The sequence below is a fragment of the Aythya fuligula genome, chromosome 2, assembly GCF_009819795.1.
Source record: "Aythya fuligula isolate bAytFul2 chromosome 2, bAytFul2.pri, whole genome shotgun sequence".
NCBI lineage: Eukaryota > Metazoa > Chordata > Aves > Anseriformes > Anatidae > Aythya > Aythya fuligula.
Window position 1 is genome coordinate 26,197,041 of NC_045560.1, and position 16,921 is coordinate 26,213,961.

General features: G+C 42.1%; 1 protein-coding gene across 1 annotated transcript; it reads right to left on the minus strand.

Moving 5' to 3' along the window:
- Positions 1–6,324: 6,324 nt before the first annotated feature.
- PDK4 (pyruvate dehydrogenase kinase 4) lies at positions 6,325–16,175 on the minus strand. The gene is made up of 11 exons (XM_032182966.1): positions 15,945–16,175; positions 15,280–15,421; positions 14,217–14,288; positions 13,478–13,662; positions 12,922–13,011; positions 12,332–12,409; positions 11,641–11,717; positions 10,842–10,940; positions 10,443–10,553; positions 9,711–9,824; positions 6,325–8,820 (listed from the first exon to the last, which is right to left on the minus strand). The coding sequence occupies exons 1-11, from the start codon at positions 16,111–16,113 to the stop codon at positions 8,689–8,691; spliced, it is 1,269 nt and encodes a 422-aa protein (XP_032038857.1). The 5' UTR covers positions 16,114–16,175; the 3' UTR covers positions 6,325–8,688.
- Between the last annotated feature and the right edge of the window lie 746 nt (positions 16,176–16,921).

Sequence of the window (16,921 nt, forward strand, 5' to 3'; positions counted from 1 at the left end):
CACTGTGATCCTCTTCTCTGATCCTACGCTCTGAAGGAGTTAAAAATGAGTATGTTTGTCTTCTAGAGGCCTCCAGGAGTGGATATGTCTCCCTGTTGACCAGCTGCTTAAACCATTTTGGCTCTGTTCACAGTTCACTGGTGTCAACTGGAAGCTTTTCATAGATTTCAGTGGGCGTAGTGTGAGGTCTAAAAATGAATGATTATTGCTCTAATGTTCATAATTTACATTGCTTAGTAAGTTGATCACAATTTATAGTACACTTTGTACTGCCTGACAAAGAAAAGATAAAGGTTTATCATAGCTTAGAAGCATGTTACAGAGAACAGTGTTCACTATGGAAAGTATAGTCACAGCAGCAGAAGTTCTTGGATCTGCTTATAGACAGCCTATTGCTATATTAGTTATATTCTATAAAAATGAGAACAATAACTGCTTCTGAAAGCTATTACCTTACAAAAAGACTTTTAAAAGTGAAAACTTAATATATTGTACACTAATGTACTTTGGTTCTGCTAGAAATATTGGCCTTAAAAAAGAAAACTCAAACTTCCAGCGTTAACGTACATCAAAGAAAAAGTAAAGAAGAGCATATATTTTAGCTTTTCATTGTCAACAGCTTTTCTGAACCTCCTCCCTGTTCTTATGAAATGAAATGACCTCCCTCTGACAGAACATGCTGTTGAGGACAGAACTTCCCCCCAGACTCTCATTTCCTATAGCAGTGGCTGTGTTCATTCCTGAGAGGAAATGGGAGGATCCGTGGTTCTTTTCTGCTCTGTTTGACTGCAGTGGTGTAGATTTAAAGTCAAGGCACATCCTCTCCCTTAGCATCAATACTCTCAGGTGGAGAATATGATTCTGCTGTAGAGCAAAGGAGAAGGCAAGGACAACTCTTTGGAGAAGGATAAAAACATCTCTTTCAGTCACTGCTAAATGCTAATCTCTATAATATAATTTCCAAGGTCTCCCTGCAGCAATTTGTGGTGCTCCAGTGAACAGTTTTGCCATTTCTCCAGCTGTTTTAGCATGGATGTTGTCATTCAAGAGAATATGCAGAAGGTGATAAGATTTTTTTTGCTTAAGTGAGCTGATCATCCAGTGGCTTTGAAAAATCATCAAAAGCTTTTGGAAGTGTGACATGCACTGTCCCCATCGTTCTGCCACAAAAGATAAACTCAGAGTGTGCACAGCCTGGCACGAGAGCAAGAATGGGAATAGCAGTGGAACAGGAGGGCAAGGCCACAGAGGCAAAGCACATGAAGTTATTTGGACCAGTGGAAATTTTCTGGTCATCTCCACAAATAATGCAAATTATGAAAACTTAAGAGTGTTCCTGGTCACATTTTCAAAATGAAGCTTTCTTCATCATGTGTTTATGTAAAACCTGAGGTGAAGTTGATTAGAAACAAGGGAGAGTTAGACAATTTTATATCAGGTCCTAACTACGCACAAACAAGTTCTTCTGTGTCAACAAACCAAATCTAAGTTTTATGCCTGAGCAAACAGCTTCCTATGGTCTGTGAAGCAATGGCACGTTAATATCCAGAGTGGCATAAACCATCTGATCCACCCCAGCACGAAGGTTGAATTCCTCCAATAATACCTCTTGTAAGCAGGGGAGTGGCAGTGTGCCACCAATATCCTTTGCCATGCGTGTTATGGTTTGAGCTGCACGCTACACTGATTGGAGGAAAGGACAAGTATCCCTGCCAGGTATCCCAGACTGTTTACCAGCAAATTTGTTAAAAATCAACCAATAGTGTTGTGGATGGTGGTGCTGCTAGAAAAGAGAAAGCTGCAAGTGCTCAAAAAAGGGCTTTCAATGCAACTGGGTTCTTGATATGCCTAATACTGTTTAATAGTCAGTATCAGATGCAGTTAACTCCTAATTTTCTGTAAGGCTAGCAAGTAATCAGGTGTCCCATGCAGAGTGAGCGTTGCTCCCACAGGCTGTATGAGCTCAGACAGAGCTCTCAGGTGCCTGCACTGCTGCCAGGCAGGGTGCAGAGCCCCAGGTGATGAGCCTCGCTGTCTTCTGCTGCTGTGTGGCACCGCATCCAGCCCCAAACCCAGACGGACCTGTGATGAAAAATGCAGTGCAGTGGTGATGAGCTGCACAGAGGCATCTCCAGGCTGACACAGCTTCTGCAGGCAGCCTGCGGGGTTCCTCTGCAATGTTCCTGCTGGCATAAATATTGCCTGGGATTTTCCATTATCTATCCACTGTGGCCAGCAATGGCCGTGGTGATGTTGTTTTGAACTCGGTGTATCTGCAGCCTCCACCTCCCACAGCCTCCCAGAATTAGCAAGGGGGCCTGAGTCATCTACCTAAACATACACATTCACCGACACTTGAGAAAGCCGAGGGCATCCATACAAGGCGTGTGCATGGGCCTGGTGGACGTGACAAAGGACCTGCAGCAGATCTCTCCTCGTAGGGAGGGACAAATGAGAGGCAGGCCTTCTCACATAGCATCGGGTGACTATTTTTAGGCAACTGAATTGGCTGGGAGTCAGCTCACAGCTGAAGCCATCTAAATGCAGGTGCCTACATGTGCCCCCAGTATCCATGGTCCCAGCACAGGCAGTTGAGCTCAGCTGCTGAAGCCAGGAGAGCTATGAGCTGGCTAAATGGAGGTGTCTGCTTTGGAGGGAGCTGAGAGCCTTCTGAAGTCCTCTGGATAGATCATCCAGAGTGGGAGCTGGACTTTCGCGTAGGCACATACACGTAGGCACATACATACTAACATTTATGTGGTTTCATGACAAGATGTTATACCTGGTGTGCTGAATCCTAGGTCAACGTTCTCAGTTTCATGCCCGTACAACTAGGATGACATAGCACAGAAAGCCCAACGTGTAAACAAAGATTATTTATTTATTTATTTTTACTGGCTTGTCTTATTTGAGCCTCCCAGGCAGGGCCTATCTGGATGTATCACATTCACATAACTTAAGTGTGGCAGCCCAAGCTCTCCCTCAGCTCCATGAGAATGCTCTGCATCCTTTCTCTCTCTCTTTCTCTCTCTCTCTCTCTCTCTCTTTCTTTCTTTCTTTCTTTCTTTCTTTCTTTCTTTCTTTCTTTCTTTCTTTCTTTCTTTCTTTCTTTCTTTCTTTCTTTCTTTCAAGGAATATATAGGAGAGGTGAAGAGGAGCAGCTACTGATAACTTATACATATTATTCTACTTTATTAAAAAAAAATAATCATTAAGAGTCATGAGAATGTTCCAACCTCACAGGACTGCGTTCCAGTCTCTTGTTATGCCATCCAGCATTTGAGAGCAAAGAATTCAGACTCCCTGCAGGGCTTTTCTTCCTCTTTGTCCCTCTAAGGTGAGTAGAGAGAAGCGGGGCTGATGGAAACTGCCTGCCACAGTGCCGGCAGGGTGTCCTGCTCACTCTCTGTTGACTGAGCAGAGGAGCAGCACCTGGCCAGGTGCTGAGTAAGTCATTCTGTCACGAACACGCATGCCAGCACAGACACGCGAAGCCACTTTAGGTCCCGTAATACAGGACTGGGATATGGGCATTTAAAATTGTGTTGCCAGCTTCTAGGGAATGCAAAATCAAAGACGTTAACAGAAAAGTGCTCCCTCCTCTTTACACCACAGCTCCTTCTCCCACCGCTTTTACCCCCCAGCCCCAAAATCAGATGAGCCAAGAAATGTCAAAAACTGCCAACTTCTACCTTCTGTTTGCCAAAACTGCTTTGGGATTTCATGGCAGAGTGTTACTGGGGGCTATAACCCGATGACTCAAGCCACCGTCACCACTGTAAGGGAAAAAAAAAAATTGTTTTTCCAGTCTGGTAGTGTTTCTTATCAAAGGTATCAAAGCTTATATTGTAATAATGCTATGGGAAGGACGTTATCGCCCACTAAGGGCAAAGTCTGGTGTATTTGAAAGCTTGGTTAAATGATAGGAAAGAGATGATAACGAACAAGCCCTTATCAGGCGCCGGGGAGATTAATTTGGAGGTGTGCCCAAGGCACTAGTAACAAAATCAGTGTAAGCATTTTAGTTAACGAGCTGGAAGAGAAAACACTGGATGCTTTTGTGTGGTTTCTGTTGACTTCAGGAACCTTTGTAAGGTCCAGATCAGGGGGCAAAGGGGGGAAGTGCAACATCTGCTTATCTTCTGTGAAACCAGAATGTCTTCCAGCCATGGGCAAATTTGCTGATTTCAGTGAACCTCTGACGTACTCAAAGCAAGCCAATTGCTGTACCTCCGGAGCTTTGCTGAATCAGGAGTTGGCCTCTTCCACTCAATGAGTTTATGCAGAGGAAGAAAAAAAAAAACGAAAAACATTACAACTTCTGGATCCTTCTGGACAGCAGGAGGTTGTCTGGAACTAACAGCCTGCGTGCAGCCTGCCTGGGGGACACCATGCACTGCCTGCTGGGCCACGTGCTTGTCTGGCTCACGGGGGATCTGGGCTGCACGCTGCAGAAAGGGGCTGCTGCCACATCCACAGCGTGCCTGGCTCATGCCTGCACCGCGTGCATCTCCTGAACCTGCCACAGCTGGTGTACAGAACAGGCATATGCATTTCTGCTTGGAAAAAAAGGAGGGGAAGTCCTGTCTCTAGGGTTAGTAACACGGTAAAGGTGGATGGGGAAAACAGGCCTGTTTTGTTTTCTTTTCTCTTACTAAAGTCCCAGGTGCAATTAAGTTGTGGGTTGTTTCTTCCAACACACCTGTACTGATTGATGTATGTCAGGGTAGTGCTTTTCCATAATTCCAAAATATTTGAGGTTCACACCATCTGATCTATTTCGCTGGCATTAGGGGTGGTGGGATAAAAAAAATTAAGAAAGGGAAACAGCACACAAAGCTGTAGGTCTGTAAGTTGTAGATTTACTGCTAGACACCCAGGGTTTGGCTATTTTTCACCTCTTGACTCTCAGGCTAAACACTCATAGGCACTTTTACAGTTACTCTGTCTTTTAAAAAATCTGGGATGCAGCATATTCCTGGGAAAACACAAGCCTCTTAGAGCACCACTTGTACAGGACCTGTTTATTATGGTACAGCCTGTTCTGCCCACTAACCATCGTTGTATTGCAAACTAGCTATTAAAAGCCCGTTGTCCTATTATTCCAGAGCTGAAACAGACTTTTTTTGTCATCATATGGAAGAAGTTAAGGACTGAATCCCACTGGAAGTCTGGACAGTTAGATTCAGTGCATGCTGTGAAGAGTCTCCCATTGGCAGTAAGTTTGATCCTTTCTACAGTAGCAGCCGTGGGTGATGACAGACAGAAAGTCCTCTTACCAACTTGGCCTCTGAAACCACTCATTTTGGGACTAACGTAAATCTGTGGTAGACAACATGTTTGTTTCTCCTTCAAAACTTCAGGAAGACCTGTCTATCTCTATTCTGCAGCTAGGACTCCGTGGGGGCAGGATGCATTTTTGGAAGCAAAATGTTTGTGGAAGCAATTATTAAATATGTATTCCTGATGACAGCCTTGAGGTTGGGCAAATCAACCATCAGGAATTAACATCAAATGCTATATGATTAGACATATGATGTTCGCATTAAGAGAATTGCTTAAGCAAGTCACTTAGCAGTGTGTTTGCCCCTCATCTTTGTGGCAGTGAACCTGAAAGTGTTTTTTTGATGACACAACTGAGGCCTAAGCCGGTTTTCTTGGAGGCAGATTTCTTAGCAACCACAAACTGCGTGACTTGTGCTGCGTCTGATGCCTCTCAAAACTTCTGAGTGTCAAGATCAGATTTTGAGCTGTTACCTAGTAGCTTGGTAAGACAACCACAGCCAAGCTATGCAAGCTTCTTGCATCATAAGCCAGTTAATTTTAGCAAGGTGACTGTGATGTGTGGGCAATCCTCCTGCACCCCACCACCTTTAGGATATTGGGTGAAAGGCAGCAAATTGCCTTCACTCATACAAGCTCACTACCAGAAACATAAGGGTCCAAGTAATTTTGTCATTGAAGCTTTTAGAAGAAAGTCATTCAAAGAAGCCCATTGAAACTCATTGCCCAGATCCTACCTCCCCTTAAATACTTCCTGGAATTAGGAGCAACGCAGGATTCAATCTACTTTTGATGTTTAGGACCCCCTGAAACAAGTGAGCTCCACTAGAAAGATCACCAATATCAGAAGTTACCTCCTAGAAGAATTCTCCCCCCAACCAAAGAGGACCACCCCCCCAAGAAACAAACACACCAAATCCAGACCTCACTCATGCTAAAAGCCGTAATTAAACTTACCGATTAATACTTAAAAGCCCATGCTTGCAGTAGACTTTAAAGAAAAAAAGAGAAAGATACTAGACAACCATTAAAAAGATTTTATTATAAAATTATTTAAATATCTACAAACCAGTAAAAGGCTCAAAACTACAAGTCAGGAATAAGAATTCAATAAGTGTTGAAAGACACCATTTTATCTAGGTTGATAGCCCTTAAGTATTTTTTAATACTAAAGAGATTCCACATAGGTTACTTAAGCACTACACATATCTGTCTGCTTTGTGAATGTGTTCTGCATATACAGATTCAAAATTACACTTATCCAGAAAGCTTCTATTTGTAAGCTCTAATACACATTTGTTTACAACACTCATGTGCTTCGGCTGCTTAAAAATAGTTACAGCTCCAACCTGGAGTAGCTGCAGCTATGGTACATATATACAGTATATCATGAGATCACAACTCACATTCAAGAGTTCCCGGGTGCAGACAGTATTATTTGTGTTTAACAAAAACTACCTAGGCATTTTTTGTGACCTTGTATTCAATACAAAGTCAAAGTATTCAAGTATATTATGGCAGTGAAAGCAGCTTTTTCACACCTGTATCTTCTAAACAAAGATATTTCACTTTTATTACCCATTTTACTCAGTAAGCTGAACTAAAATATACCTGAATTGGTGACCTTTGGTGATTGCAGCTTATTCACTGGGATCAGAGTGGCCCCAATGCAGTACTTAAGTCATCATGCTCAGTAATTATCACCAACACTTCAAGGTTTAGTTTTTGAAAGAAATACATCATAACAGAATAGTATCTTCCACTGAGAAGTTTACCCCAAGCAAAAACTTTATTCTAAAAGTTAGTTCTTGCTTTCTTATTGCTATTAAAAATTCGAGATTCACAGTATAGTATGGAGTGGGAGTGGCTTTCTGCCCAGTAAATACTAATCTGTCATACAACTGAGCAAGATGCTTTAAATACTGTATTTGCAACTTCTTTCCAAGGATTGTATACACTTAAGATAACAATGCTGATCAGTCAACAAAAATTCAAGTAGTATTACACAGCCCCAATGAACTTTGACTGTACGGCTGAGTAACCTCCATTAGCTTCACTTTATCCTGGCATTCAGCTTACCTTGCTTACAAGGAGGGGAAAAATCCAAAGATGGGAAAGGGAGAAGAGCTTACTGAGAATGGAGTGTTTTCTCAACGGCTCTCTCCCACTAGCACTGTTCCTATGGCAATTCCCCATTTTGCTGTTCTCTACAGTTTTCAGTGTCGTTGATATTTTAAATCTTCACTTCACAAGCCCTTTCCATGACATAGAACAGTTCTCAGAACAGCATTCTACTCCACCACCACTGCTCCTAAAAACCTTTCAAACAGACCTTCAGTGCTCCCAGCTCAAGGCTGAGAATTCCCCATGTACCACATGATAGTGTGGTACGATACATATTTGGCAGACATGGTAGTAGGCAGATTTTGGTTTCATGTATCGAGCCCACTAGTCATCTAACAGCATGACAAAAAGGAATCACAGGACAACAGTTTAAGTATACTGTTCCCCATGCCATGCTTGCATAACACAGACCACCAAAACCTTTCAGTACAACTTGCATGTCTCACTTCAGTTCCCAGAAAATCCTAATCTACTTGGCACTTGTTTTCCAGAGTGCTGAGATATAGGCTAACTTTATGGATGTTACAAATAAGTGGCTTTCCAATTTGTCCCTAAAAAATCCTGATTTCCTTATGCACAGTAGCCTTGTTTCACTTGTCTTTCCATGAACAGCTTAAAAATATATACTTTTATAAAAATATAACTCTGAGCAAGGCTTCACGTAAGAACTATTACTGGAATACAGGATTGCTTCTTTTGTTAGAATGGGACTTCCTTATACATGGAAAACACTCTCTCCCTACCTGGCAAGGGTTCACCCCCTCCTTCCCATTCAGGCTGTATTCAGATACTGTTTATAAAACAGCAGTCTTGTAGGCAAGGTAAGTGGCTATTTTCCAAATGTTATAAATACAGCTATAAAGTACGGGTGCAACTATCTACCTGAGGAGTTCTGTAATAAGATGAACTGCTGATATCTATTCTAGGAGAAAAATATATACCAGCTTAACTGATATTTATCAGTATCCAGAATTCAAGCATTAGACAGGACTCAATTGCACGCTTCTACCACATCAAATCTTTGATCACAAGAATAGCCTGAATTTCCTCTATACACACCTCTTCTTAAAAGACATATACTTCTATTTTCTTCAGCCCGAAGTACACAGAAGCATTTCACATTTAATGCATACAGCCTAGGCTATAACATCCTTAGCTTCTTACTCTTTTGCCAGTCCTGAAACTGAAGAATTTGCCTGTTTGAAGGTAGCTAAGTACTTCCAAACACTAGTCCTTGAGAAGCCAGCTTGATCCCGTTGGGTGCCTCAGATACCAACTTCTTCAGAGAGCTGCACTCTGTTTTGGGCCTCTGCTTGGCACACACCAGTCATCCGCCTCTGATGTAGCTTGGTAATGCTTAGAAGCAGACTTGTTGAAGACTGGGAGTTTTTCTACTGATTCTGTTGATAGGGCCTAAAAACAAGAAGAGTTACTCAGTTATTCCCCTCTCAGTAATACCACTTTACAGAAGTTGACACAGTATGCTTCAACTGCCAAATCAGTGACAAAGTTGTTTACACAAATGTTTCTGTAATGGATACTGAAGCAAGTTAACTATAGCATTTAAGTTTGCAATGAGTAATTTGGCAGGACAAATGCCGTGACTTCAAATTACGTTTATGCATTTTTATAGGCCTTAGAAGGTATTCTGTAAGCTATTTTCAAGATAATCCTGAAAGCAGTGTGTAAGAACTTTACAGAAGTACAAAGAAGCTTCAAGATGTGATCCCTTCCTACTTCCATATTCTTCTGCTAGAAGAATAGCTTGTGTTTATTAGGGAGTGATATGTGCCAGACTATGATTCAATATTACTAATAACCAAATCGTGTATATGGGCTATATGGCAGATGCTGAATAGCAAAGTCTATATGAACTAATACTAAAAATGCCTGGTTGTCAGAGTAAAAAAAAGCACAGTAAAGAAAATGGATCTGTTGCTCACATCTTTCCATTTCTGTTACTTCACTTTTCCCTGGTATTTTATATTCCATGAATCGGTAAATATGAAATCTATCAATACAGGGAACCCCCTGAATTTGATTTAAAGCTCTTAGCAGTATGCATTCAAGTAGACTTGTTATAGCTGAGTTTTTTTTGTTTTTTTTTTGTTTTTTGTTTTTTTTTTTTTTTTTTTTACTTCTAAGGGCCAGTTAGAAAGTTTACTGGCATTTCTTAATGAAAATGAAGTCATTTTCTACTTATAAGCAGAGAATTTGTTTACTTTGTGATACTGAAGTAGTCACCTCACTGCATTAGTGGAATTTATCAGTATTTTTTATTTAAACCAAATCAAAACACATACCTTCAAGTAGATAATAGCATCTGTTCCATAGCCACATATGGAGTAGAGATTTAGGTCTCCTTGGAAGTATTTAGCATATAGACGGGAAATTGGCAAGCCATACCCAAAGCCAGCCTAAAAAGAAATTAAAACAAAATTATTTACTAGCTCTTAGGACTTAAGATGCTGGAAAGTGTTCAGAGACTTTAGACTGTTAAAGTCTTTTGCAATTCTCTTAAAAGAAAGGAGTTTTCTAATCAGTTCCACATGCAAATTGACTATTTGAAAAGAATCTCTATTGAGGAGGAAAGGTACATATACAGGTGTTACTTTTACACATTAAACTTCTGTATTTCCCTGCCTAGTTTTTGCTAGCACATCTTGATTACTGGAAGGTTATTACTAGAGTGTAACTATATTCTATACCTATTCCAGTTGTGCTTGCCTCTGCAAATACAGTATTTCTTTTAAGTTCAATAACTGAGAGGAAGTGAAGAACAAGTAAATTATTGTCATTGGAGTAGAAGAAATGAGGCTCAGGTAGGACTATGCTTCCATTTATACCTTTAAAAACTCATTTTGTCCATTAAGCAAGAGTTAATGCTATAAGAGATCTAAGATCTATTACACTGGGTCTTAATACACGCCACAGAGCAGTAGGGCAGATATAGGGTTTCAGTATTTATTAACCTATCAATCTGCCCAATATTTATGGTAACCTCATTAGCAACATGAGCATTAAAGTAAACTTACAAGAGGAGTATTTCGGCCATCATCCATCCTTGGCCTTGGTGCTGTGGAATACATGTAGCTGAACAGCTGCTCAATTTTCCTCACTGGAACACCACCGCCTCTGTCAGAGATCTGATTTAAGAGGAAATAAAAGTTAACTATGATCACGTACTAAAACTGATATTTAAAGCACTGGTATTTAAACAAAACCTCCAGCAGTAAAAAGTGCTATTTGTTTCATACCAGATTATTTTCCAGTTAGATAATTGCTCTGTATGTAGGCTATCAGCAGAAAGCTTATGCCTTGTATCTTTGATCTGTTGTCACAGAACTTGTAGCAAATTACTCTAACAAAATTTGCTGCAACATGTGAAACCAAAGATTACATAAAGCCCATATGGTAGCAGGCCAAGAAGATACCTTAATTGCCAAGTCTTCTTGTCCTAGAACGACTGTCACTTCAATTGGAGAGAGGGAAGGACTGTTTTCTTGAAATTCAACTGTTGCCCTCATTGAGTTCTGTGGAAATGAAGGTTACCATCATCAGAAAGCATTCAACCTGTGCACTTAATCACATCACTTTAATACTCCTGTTATTATGCAGAGGCTGAGCATTTACCATCCACTTCTACTATTGCCTAGCTTCAAGAAAAAACGCTTAGCAACTAAGCATAACAAGAACAGAAGTCTCACACTTAAGACTCCTCTCCACTTCAGAGATTACATTGTTTTGATGAACACCAAACTAGGCTAATATCTCTTAAATAAACTAAATCCATGAAGTGTCAGCAGGTCTCTAGAAAAAAAGAGTTGAGCTCAACAGTTGCTAAAGACTGTCAGAACTCCACATCCCTTGTTGGCAGCACATAGTTCAGCCCCATTCAATGCATTTCCTACTCCACAGGAAGGCACTACAGCAAAACTGCTCTATAAGTGTAGTCTAAAAGCAGAAGGCTTTCAGAGTGGTTGTCACAGCCTCATGTCCCACTTTTACTCCTTCTTTCCCTTCCCCCAGTTACCACCACATCAAAGTGTCCAAATATCCTCCAACAAACTGCAGTCATTGTTTTCCCAACTGCCAAAGCAATTCCCCCATGTAAGAAATCTTTCGAAATCTGTCCTATGCACAGCTCTATTTCACTCAGGTCTAGCTAGAGGTTTTAAATATTGATGCTCCTGCTAAGAATACTGAGGGAAGAAACAGCATATACTGACATACCTTAAAGAGCTCAAAAAGCATGTGGAAGAGATGAGATGGAACATATACAATGTTAATTGGCTCTCCTGGAAATTTTCCTAGATGAAGAGAAAGAGACAAGCAATACTTAGCAGGGAGATAAAATTTGGATAGAATACCAACAATTTTTACAATAAGCAAACAAAAACCAAGAAAAAAGTTTTAACTTGGGGGTATATCCCCCCCCCCCACCAAATGAAGGTGTTTGTATACTCATAACAATGCTTAGGTGGTAATCATCACCTGCTTAGTAACAGTTTATTTTCAAGTAAAGTTCAGTTTCATAAGTAAATTAAGTTTAGAGGTTCAGAAGGCTGCCCACAATCAGATACATGCAGGCAGCTTAGACTAGAACCAAGGTTTCTCAGTCAGTAGACTCCCTTTCCCATCTGAGGAGCAGAACTCCTCTCTAGCAACCTATTTTACTGTTACAGCCTAGTCTTCTTCATCTCAAATTTGTAAATACCACCTCAGGACATGTAGTGTTAGAGATAGTGACATCTGAGTTCAAACACAATATACTAAATGAGGCACTTAGAACAAAGGGAAGAGGAACCACCACATAAGTCAACTGGTATGTACCATCATGGCTATAGAAGTGGGAGCCTTTTGATTGAGTAAACACAGCAATTTGATCACAATAGGAAGAGAGACATAAAAGCCCTCATCTTACCATTCACTTGTTTAAGTTTTAGCTCTGGAGACGTTAAGTAATACTGGTCACATAGCATCTTGGAACTTTCAAAAGCATCTGAAATATTTAAAATACATGAAATGAAGTATTAAATGCTGTAGAACCAATGCATAGCAAAATACAATTTCTAACTGCAATAGCTGCTAACATGACACGGACTAAGCCTGTGTTTCACAGGGGATGATAATATTGCACCTATGCTGTGTGCACTGAAACTGAGACTAAGGAGGCAATTATAGCAGTATGGGGAAGTCTTCAGCACTATTTGGTGATTCTGTAAAACAGATGCATCTGGCGTATGGATTAAGAGTAAGTAATGCTGATTTGCTGATTTCAACACCACAGTTTTAATTCCTTCCTCATCTGTTACTTACTAGGCCTTATTCAGACATTTTTTACTGCTGCTTTGTATTTTAGATTCTGTCCTACAAAAACTCATGTTTTGATAGACTGCTTTGAGCTATTTCAACAAGAAACATTCGGCATCCTATTACACTTGCTGGTTACCCATTCTGCTTGCAAGCAGATAAATACTGATCACAGAAAAATTACGGTATCAGAACACTTACCATTCACTACTTCAACAACATCACAGCAAGGATCAATACTTCCAATGTGCCTTGGGTGCCCTGAGCTGGATTTATCATCAAAAAGAAGTGCTGTTTTGGATGAAAACAAATATCATATTTAATCACAAATACTGTACTATTTGAAAATTAAGTTTATATTAAAACAGTGCAATCATATCATGTAGTCACATAAGATGGTTTGCTGGCAGTGGATAGCCTTTTTAAGATCTAAAAAGGCATAGATAGCACTACGGTGGTAGTATCTGTGTAGATACAAAGGCTTTTCGGATGTAAAGGAGATCCCTGCATTTTCCATAAGACTTATTTTCTAGACTACAGTCTAATTACAGTAAGTTCTCCCATTACTTTAAGTCATGCACTTTAACTTTTCAGCATCAGTTATCCAAGGCAGATCTCCAACAGTTCTAAGAAACATTTGCATTAAAATGTTTTTCACTAAATTGAAGGCAGTGGATTGGAACTAGGTGATCTTTAAGGTCCCTTCCAACCCAAGCCATTCTATGAAGTGTTTCCTCAGTTAAGAATTTCTACTTACTATGTTGGTTCATGAGCATCCGGGTGGAAATACGGCTCATATAAAAGCGATCCAAGAAATACTGAATGTTTTGATTGGTGACAGGATCTACTTTAAACATATCTTTGTATTCAATTACTCCTTGTGCCATTGTAGGGACCACATCATGATGTCTGTTTCGGACTCTAATTAGTGTATCTATAAAACTAAGTAAAAAAAAAAAAATCTCATTAGAACTTTGTTCTAAGACTACATGAAGGCAAGCTGTGTACAAAAGTCCTTATCTAATCCAGCAACACAGATAAGTAAAGTAGCCTTAATGTTACGAGAATGAAAAATAGACTGTATTTTTAAATTGACCTATATTGACCTACACCAGAAATAGGATATTTTTAATATAAACAATGTAATCATTACTCATGTCAAATTCATTGCCTGCTTCCTCATGCATAAGAGTTTAAGCAGGAGAATGCAGGGAGTTAAGATGGCCCCTAGCTGACAGCTTGGAAAGAAGCAGGGACATGACATCAAGTATATTTTTTGTTGATCTTTGTCATGACAGTTCAGGAGGCACTACACCCTTAGAACCAAGCTGCCAAAGGTCATCTATGTGCAGTATTGCTCAACATATTGTTTGTGAGATGCTCAGCAATTCATGCTAAATTACTAAACTCAGTTCAGGACAGTGATCATTCTGAAGCAACAATATGAAAAATAGAGCATATGATTGAAAGCTCAATGAAACAAATGGAAAACTTACTCAGATAATACTTTCTGGTCATCTGGGCTTTTTTGATGGAACTCAACCAGCTCCATTAGACTTTGGATGTACCTATTAAAAATAAAATAAAATGAATATGATATTTCATTCATCTTGGAACAGAAAAGACACTTAGTATTGTCCAAGTTATTACTCTTAAGAAGTCAGCTAGAAGTCTGAAATATCTTTGAAGTATCGAAGTTCCATCTAAGCATGGAAACACAGTCACTTCTGCCTGAACCCTAGAAGTCATGCAAGTTTTTTCATGCCTGCCACCTGGACAAGAATTTAAAACATCACTTTAACATCGGCTCCTCTTACAGTTTTAGAGAAGAGGGGCATTTCAAAAGAAAATCCAAATAATAAATAATGGAATCCACCTGAGCAAAAGTTTGTCCAAGTCTAATCAGCTTTGTCACAAGCTAAGCACTTGAGCCTCTTTGCTGATGTCTGACAGTCTTGACGCATATTGCAAAGGCACAGCTGTAGTTTGCTAGATTAAGAACGTTTCTGGATCTTACTCTAATGCTTTTGCCCTTTGTGTCAGCCTTCTTTGCAAGTGCTGCAGTTGTGCCAGTAGAGCAAGGTTAAATCAGATCCAATCACCCTGTCAACCACAAGGTGAATGTTAACTGAATTCTAAGATGCATGGGCCAAGGCAATTTGCTACAGAATGGCTGTTCTGCTACAGTTGCATCAGTGAGAGATACAAACAAAAATAGAGCCATCTCTTCAATTTCCATGTAACTCTGAGGGTCTGTGCATGTTATGAGAGAAGAGAGCACTGTCTTCTCACTTCTTAAAAAGCAGACAGTTTTGTTCTAACAGAAAATTCTAAACTGTTAAGAGATGTTTTAAAAACAACAACATGACCACATTGCGATTTCAGTTTAATTTTAGCACACCACTCAAGTGTAGAACAGCTTGCACTCGAGCTTTGATGAATGAACTGCATTTCTAGTTTATTTTGTTAGTGTCTTCTGTTATGCAAAAAAAGTCTACAACAACGAAGTTGTTGGAGCTGTGTTATTCTACAGGCCCAGTTCAAGCAGTTCTTACTTACCAGCTTTTTACTAACTGCACTGATGGTGTGCTCAGCAATCTGTCGGGAAGAAGATCAATTTCCCTCAGTATGTTTGCAAACCTCACAGGAAGCTCCTGTCTCAGAAAGGCGAAAGAAGTTCTCTCGCATCCATTCGTTGAGCCTACAAAGCAAATCCAACCAGAGAAAATGTTGTGTGTTGAAGGAAAGAGAGAAGTCACAATACAAATTTCTGTCTCTCTGCAGACTTGAGGACTATAATCCTTTGCAATCATCATGGCAATGCTGGCCAGTTCTCCTGCGCCTGGGTTTGCAGGGCAGCAGGACGCTGCCCACCCAAGGGAGGCACGTTTGTAGGTTTCCCATTTTGCCAGGGGGGCTCCGTAATCCTCCGGGAGAGCCTCCGCAGCCCTGTAAACACGGGCTCCTCCAGGCCAGCGCCGCTGAGAGCAGTCTGGGCGCCTGCCAGCAGGGCACCGCAGCCAGGTACAGGCTGTTCCGTGCTCGCTGCTGCCGCCCCCATGCCCCAAACCCCATTAAGGGCCCCAGCACAGAGCCCGGCAACCGCTGCGCAGCCCTCGGAGGGCGTCTGAGGAGAGGGGCGGCGGCGTCTCCCCTCACCCAAAACACCCCCCCGGCCACCCCCCGGCCCCAGGGTGAGCCCGGAGCGGCTCCGTGGCTCTCACCGAAGTCCAGCAGCTGCTTGATGGAGAGCGGCGAGGGGGAGAAGCGGGAGAACTGCTCCACCTCCCGCGGCAGCCGGCTGCTGCTGCTGCTGCCGCCACGGCCAGCGCTGCCGCTGCCAGCCCCCGCCAGGGGAGCCGCGGTGCGCAGGGCGATGCGAGCCGCCTTCATCGCTGCCAGGGGTCGCTGAGGATCTTGAGGGGTCTCCGAGGATCTTTTGGGATCGGTCGGGCTGTAGCTGCCCTGTGGCGAGCGGCGGCACCGCCGCCCCTAAGTAGAGCCCGCGGCGGGCGGGGCTCCCTCAGGCCCGGCCCCGCCGCCCGTGACGGGGCCTCGCCTCACGGGCGGCTCGTGACGGCCGCTGGCGGGGCGCCCCCGGCCCCTGGCACCGAGCCCCGGCCGCTGACCTTGGGTGTGCGGGGCCGGGGCACTGCCAGGGAGGCTCCGGGAGGCCCCCGAGGGGCAGCGAGGGGCTGATGTCCTGCTGCCGGCCCTGAGGGCACGCTGGTGGAGGGGATATCCAAACGGGGAGCCGCTACGAGGTGTGCAGGCTCCTTCCCTGCGCTAAAGGCAGGGGGTACTGCGGTTGTTAAAAGCCCAAGCTTTGTGTGGAGAGTACGCTGAAGCACAAAGGGAGCAAAAGTAGATCCTAAGCACACAGTTTGACATGTAGGTCATTGCCATAACCCAGGTTAACAGTGACCAAATATCTCCAGACAGCTGCTTCAGTGACGCACTGGCTGCAAATCGCCAAGTGACCCTTATTTACTCGTTCTGGAGCTGACCTAATAATTGATCGGCTGAACCGCTCTTTCACTATTAGCTTATCTTCCAGGGTCACAGATGTGCTGGGAAAAGTCTCAGCAACTTTCCTCTTTAGTGGAGAGAGAACCTGGAAGTCCAGCGTTGCCTGGGATTTTCCCAGGCTGTTGGGTCTACGTCACCAAAGACAGAGTTTGCACAGCGTCACTTTCAGCAG

What these genes read in the sequence shown, in the direction of transcription:
- PDK4 (XM_032182966.1), bottom strand. Translation starts at nt 16,113, where the DNA reads ATGAAGGCGGCTCGCATCGCCCTGCGCACCGCGGCTCCCCTGGCGGGG. An exon ending in TGTTGTTGAAGTAGTGAATG is followed by an intron (nt 12,410 to 12,921) that starts GTAAGTGTTCTG and finishes TAAATATTTCAG; the next exon opens with ATGCTTTTGAAAGTTCCAAG. An exon ending in AAAACTTAAACAAGTGAATG is followed by an intron (nt 11,718 to 12,331) that starts GTAAGATGAGGG and finishes CTCTTCATCTAG; the next exon opens with GAAAATTTCCAGGAGAGCCA.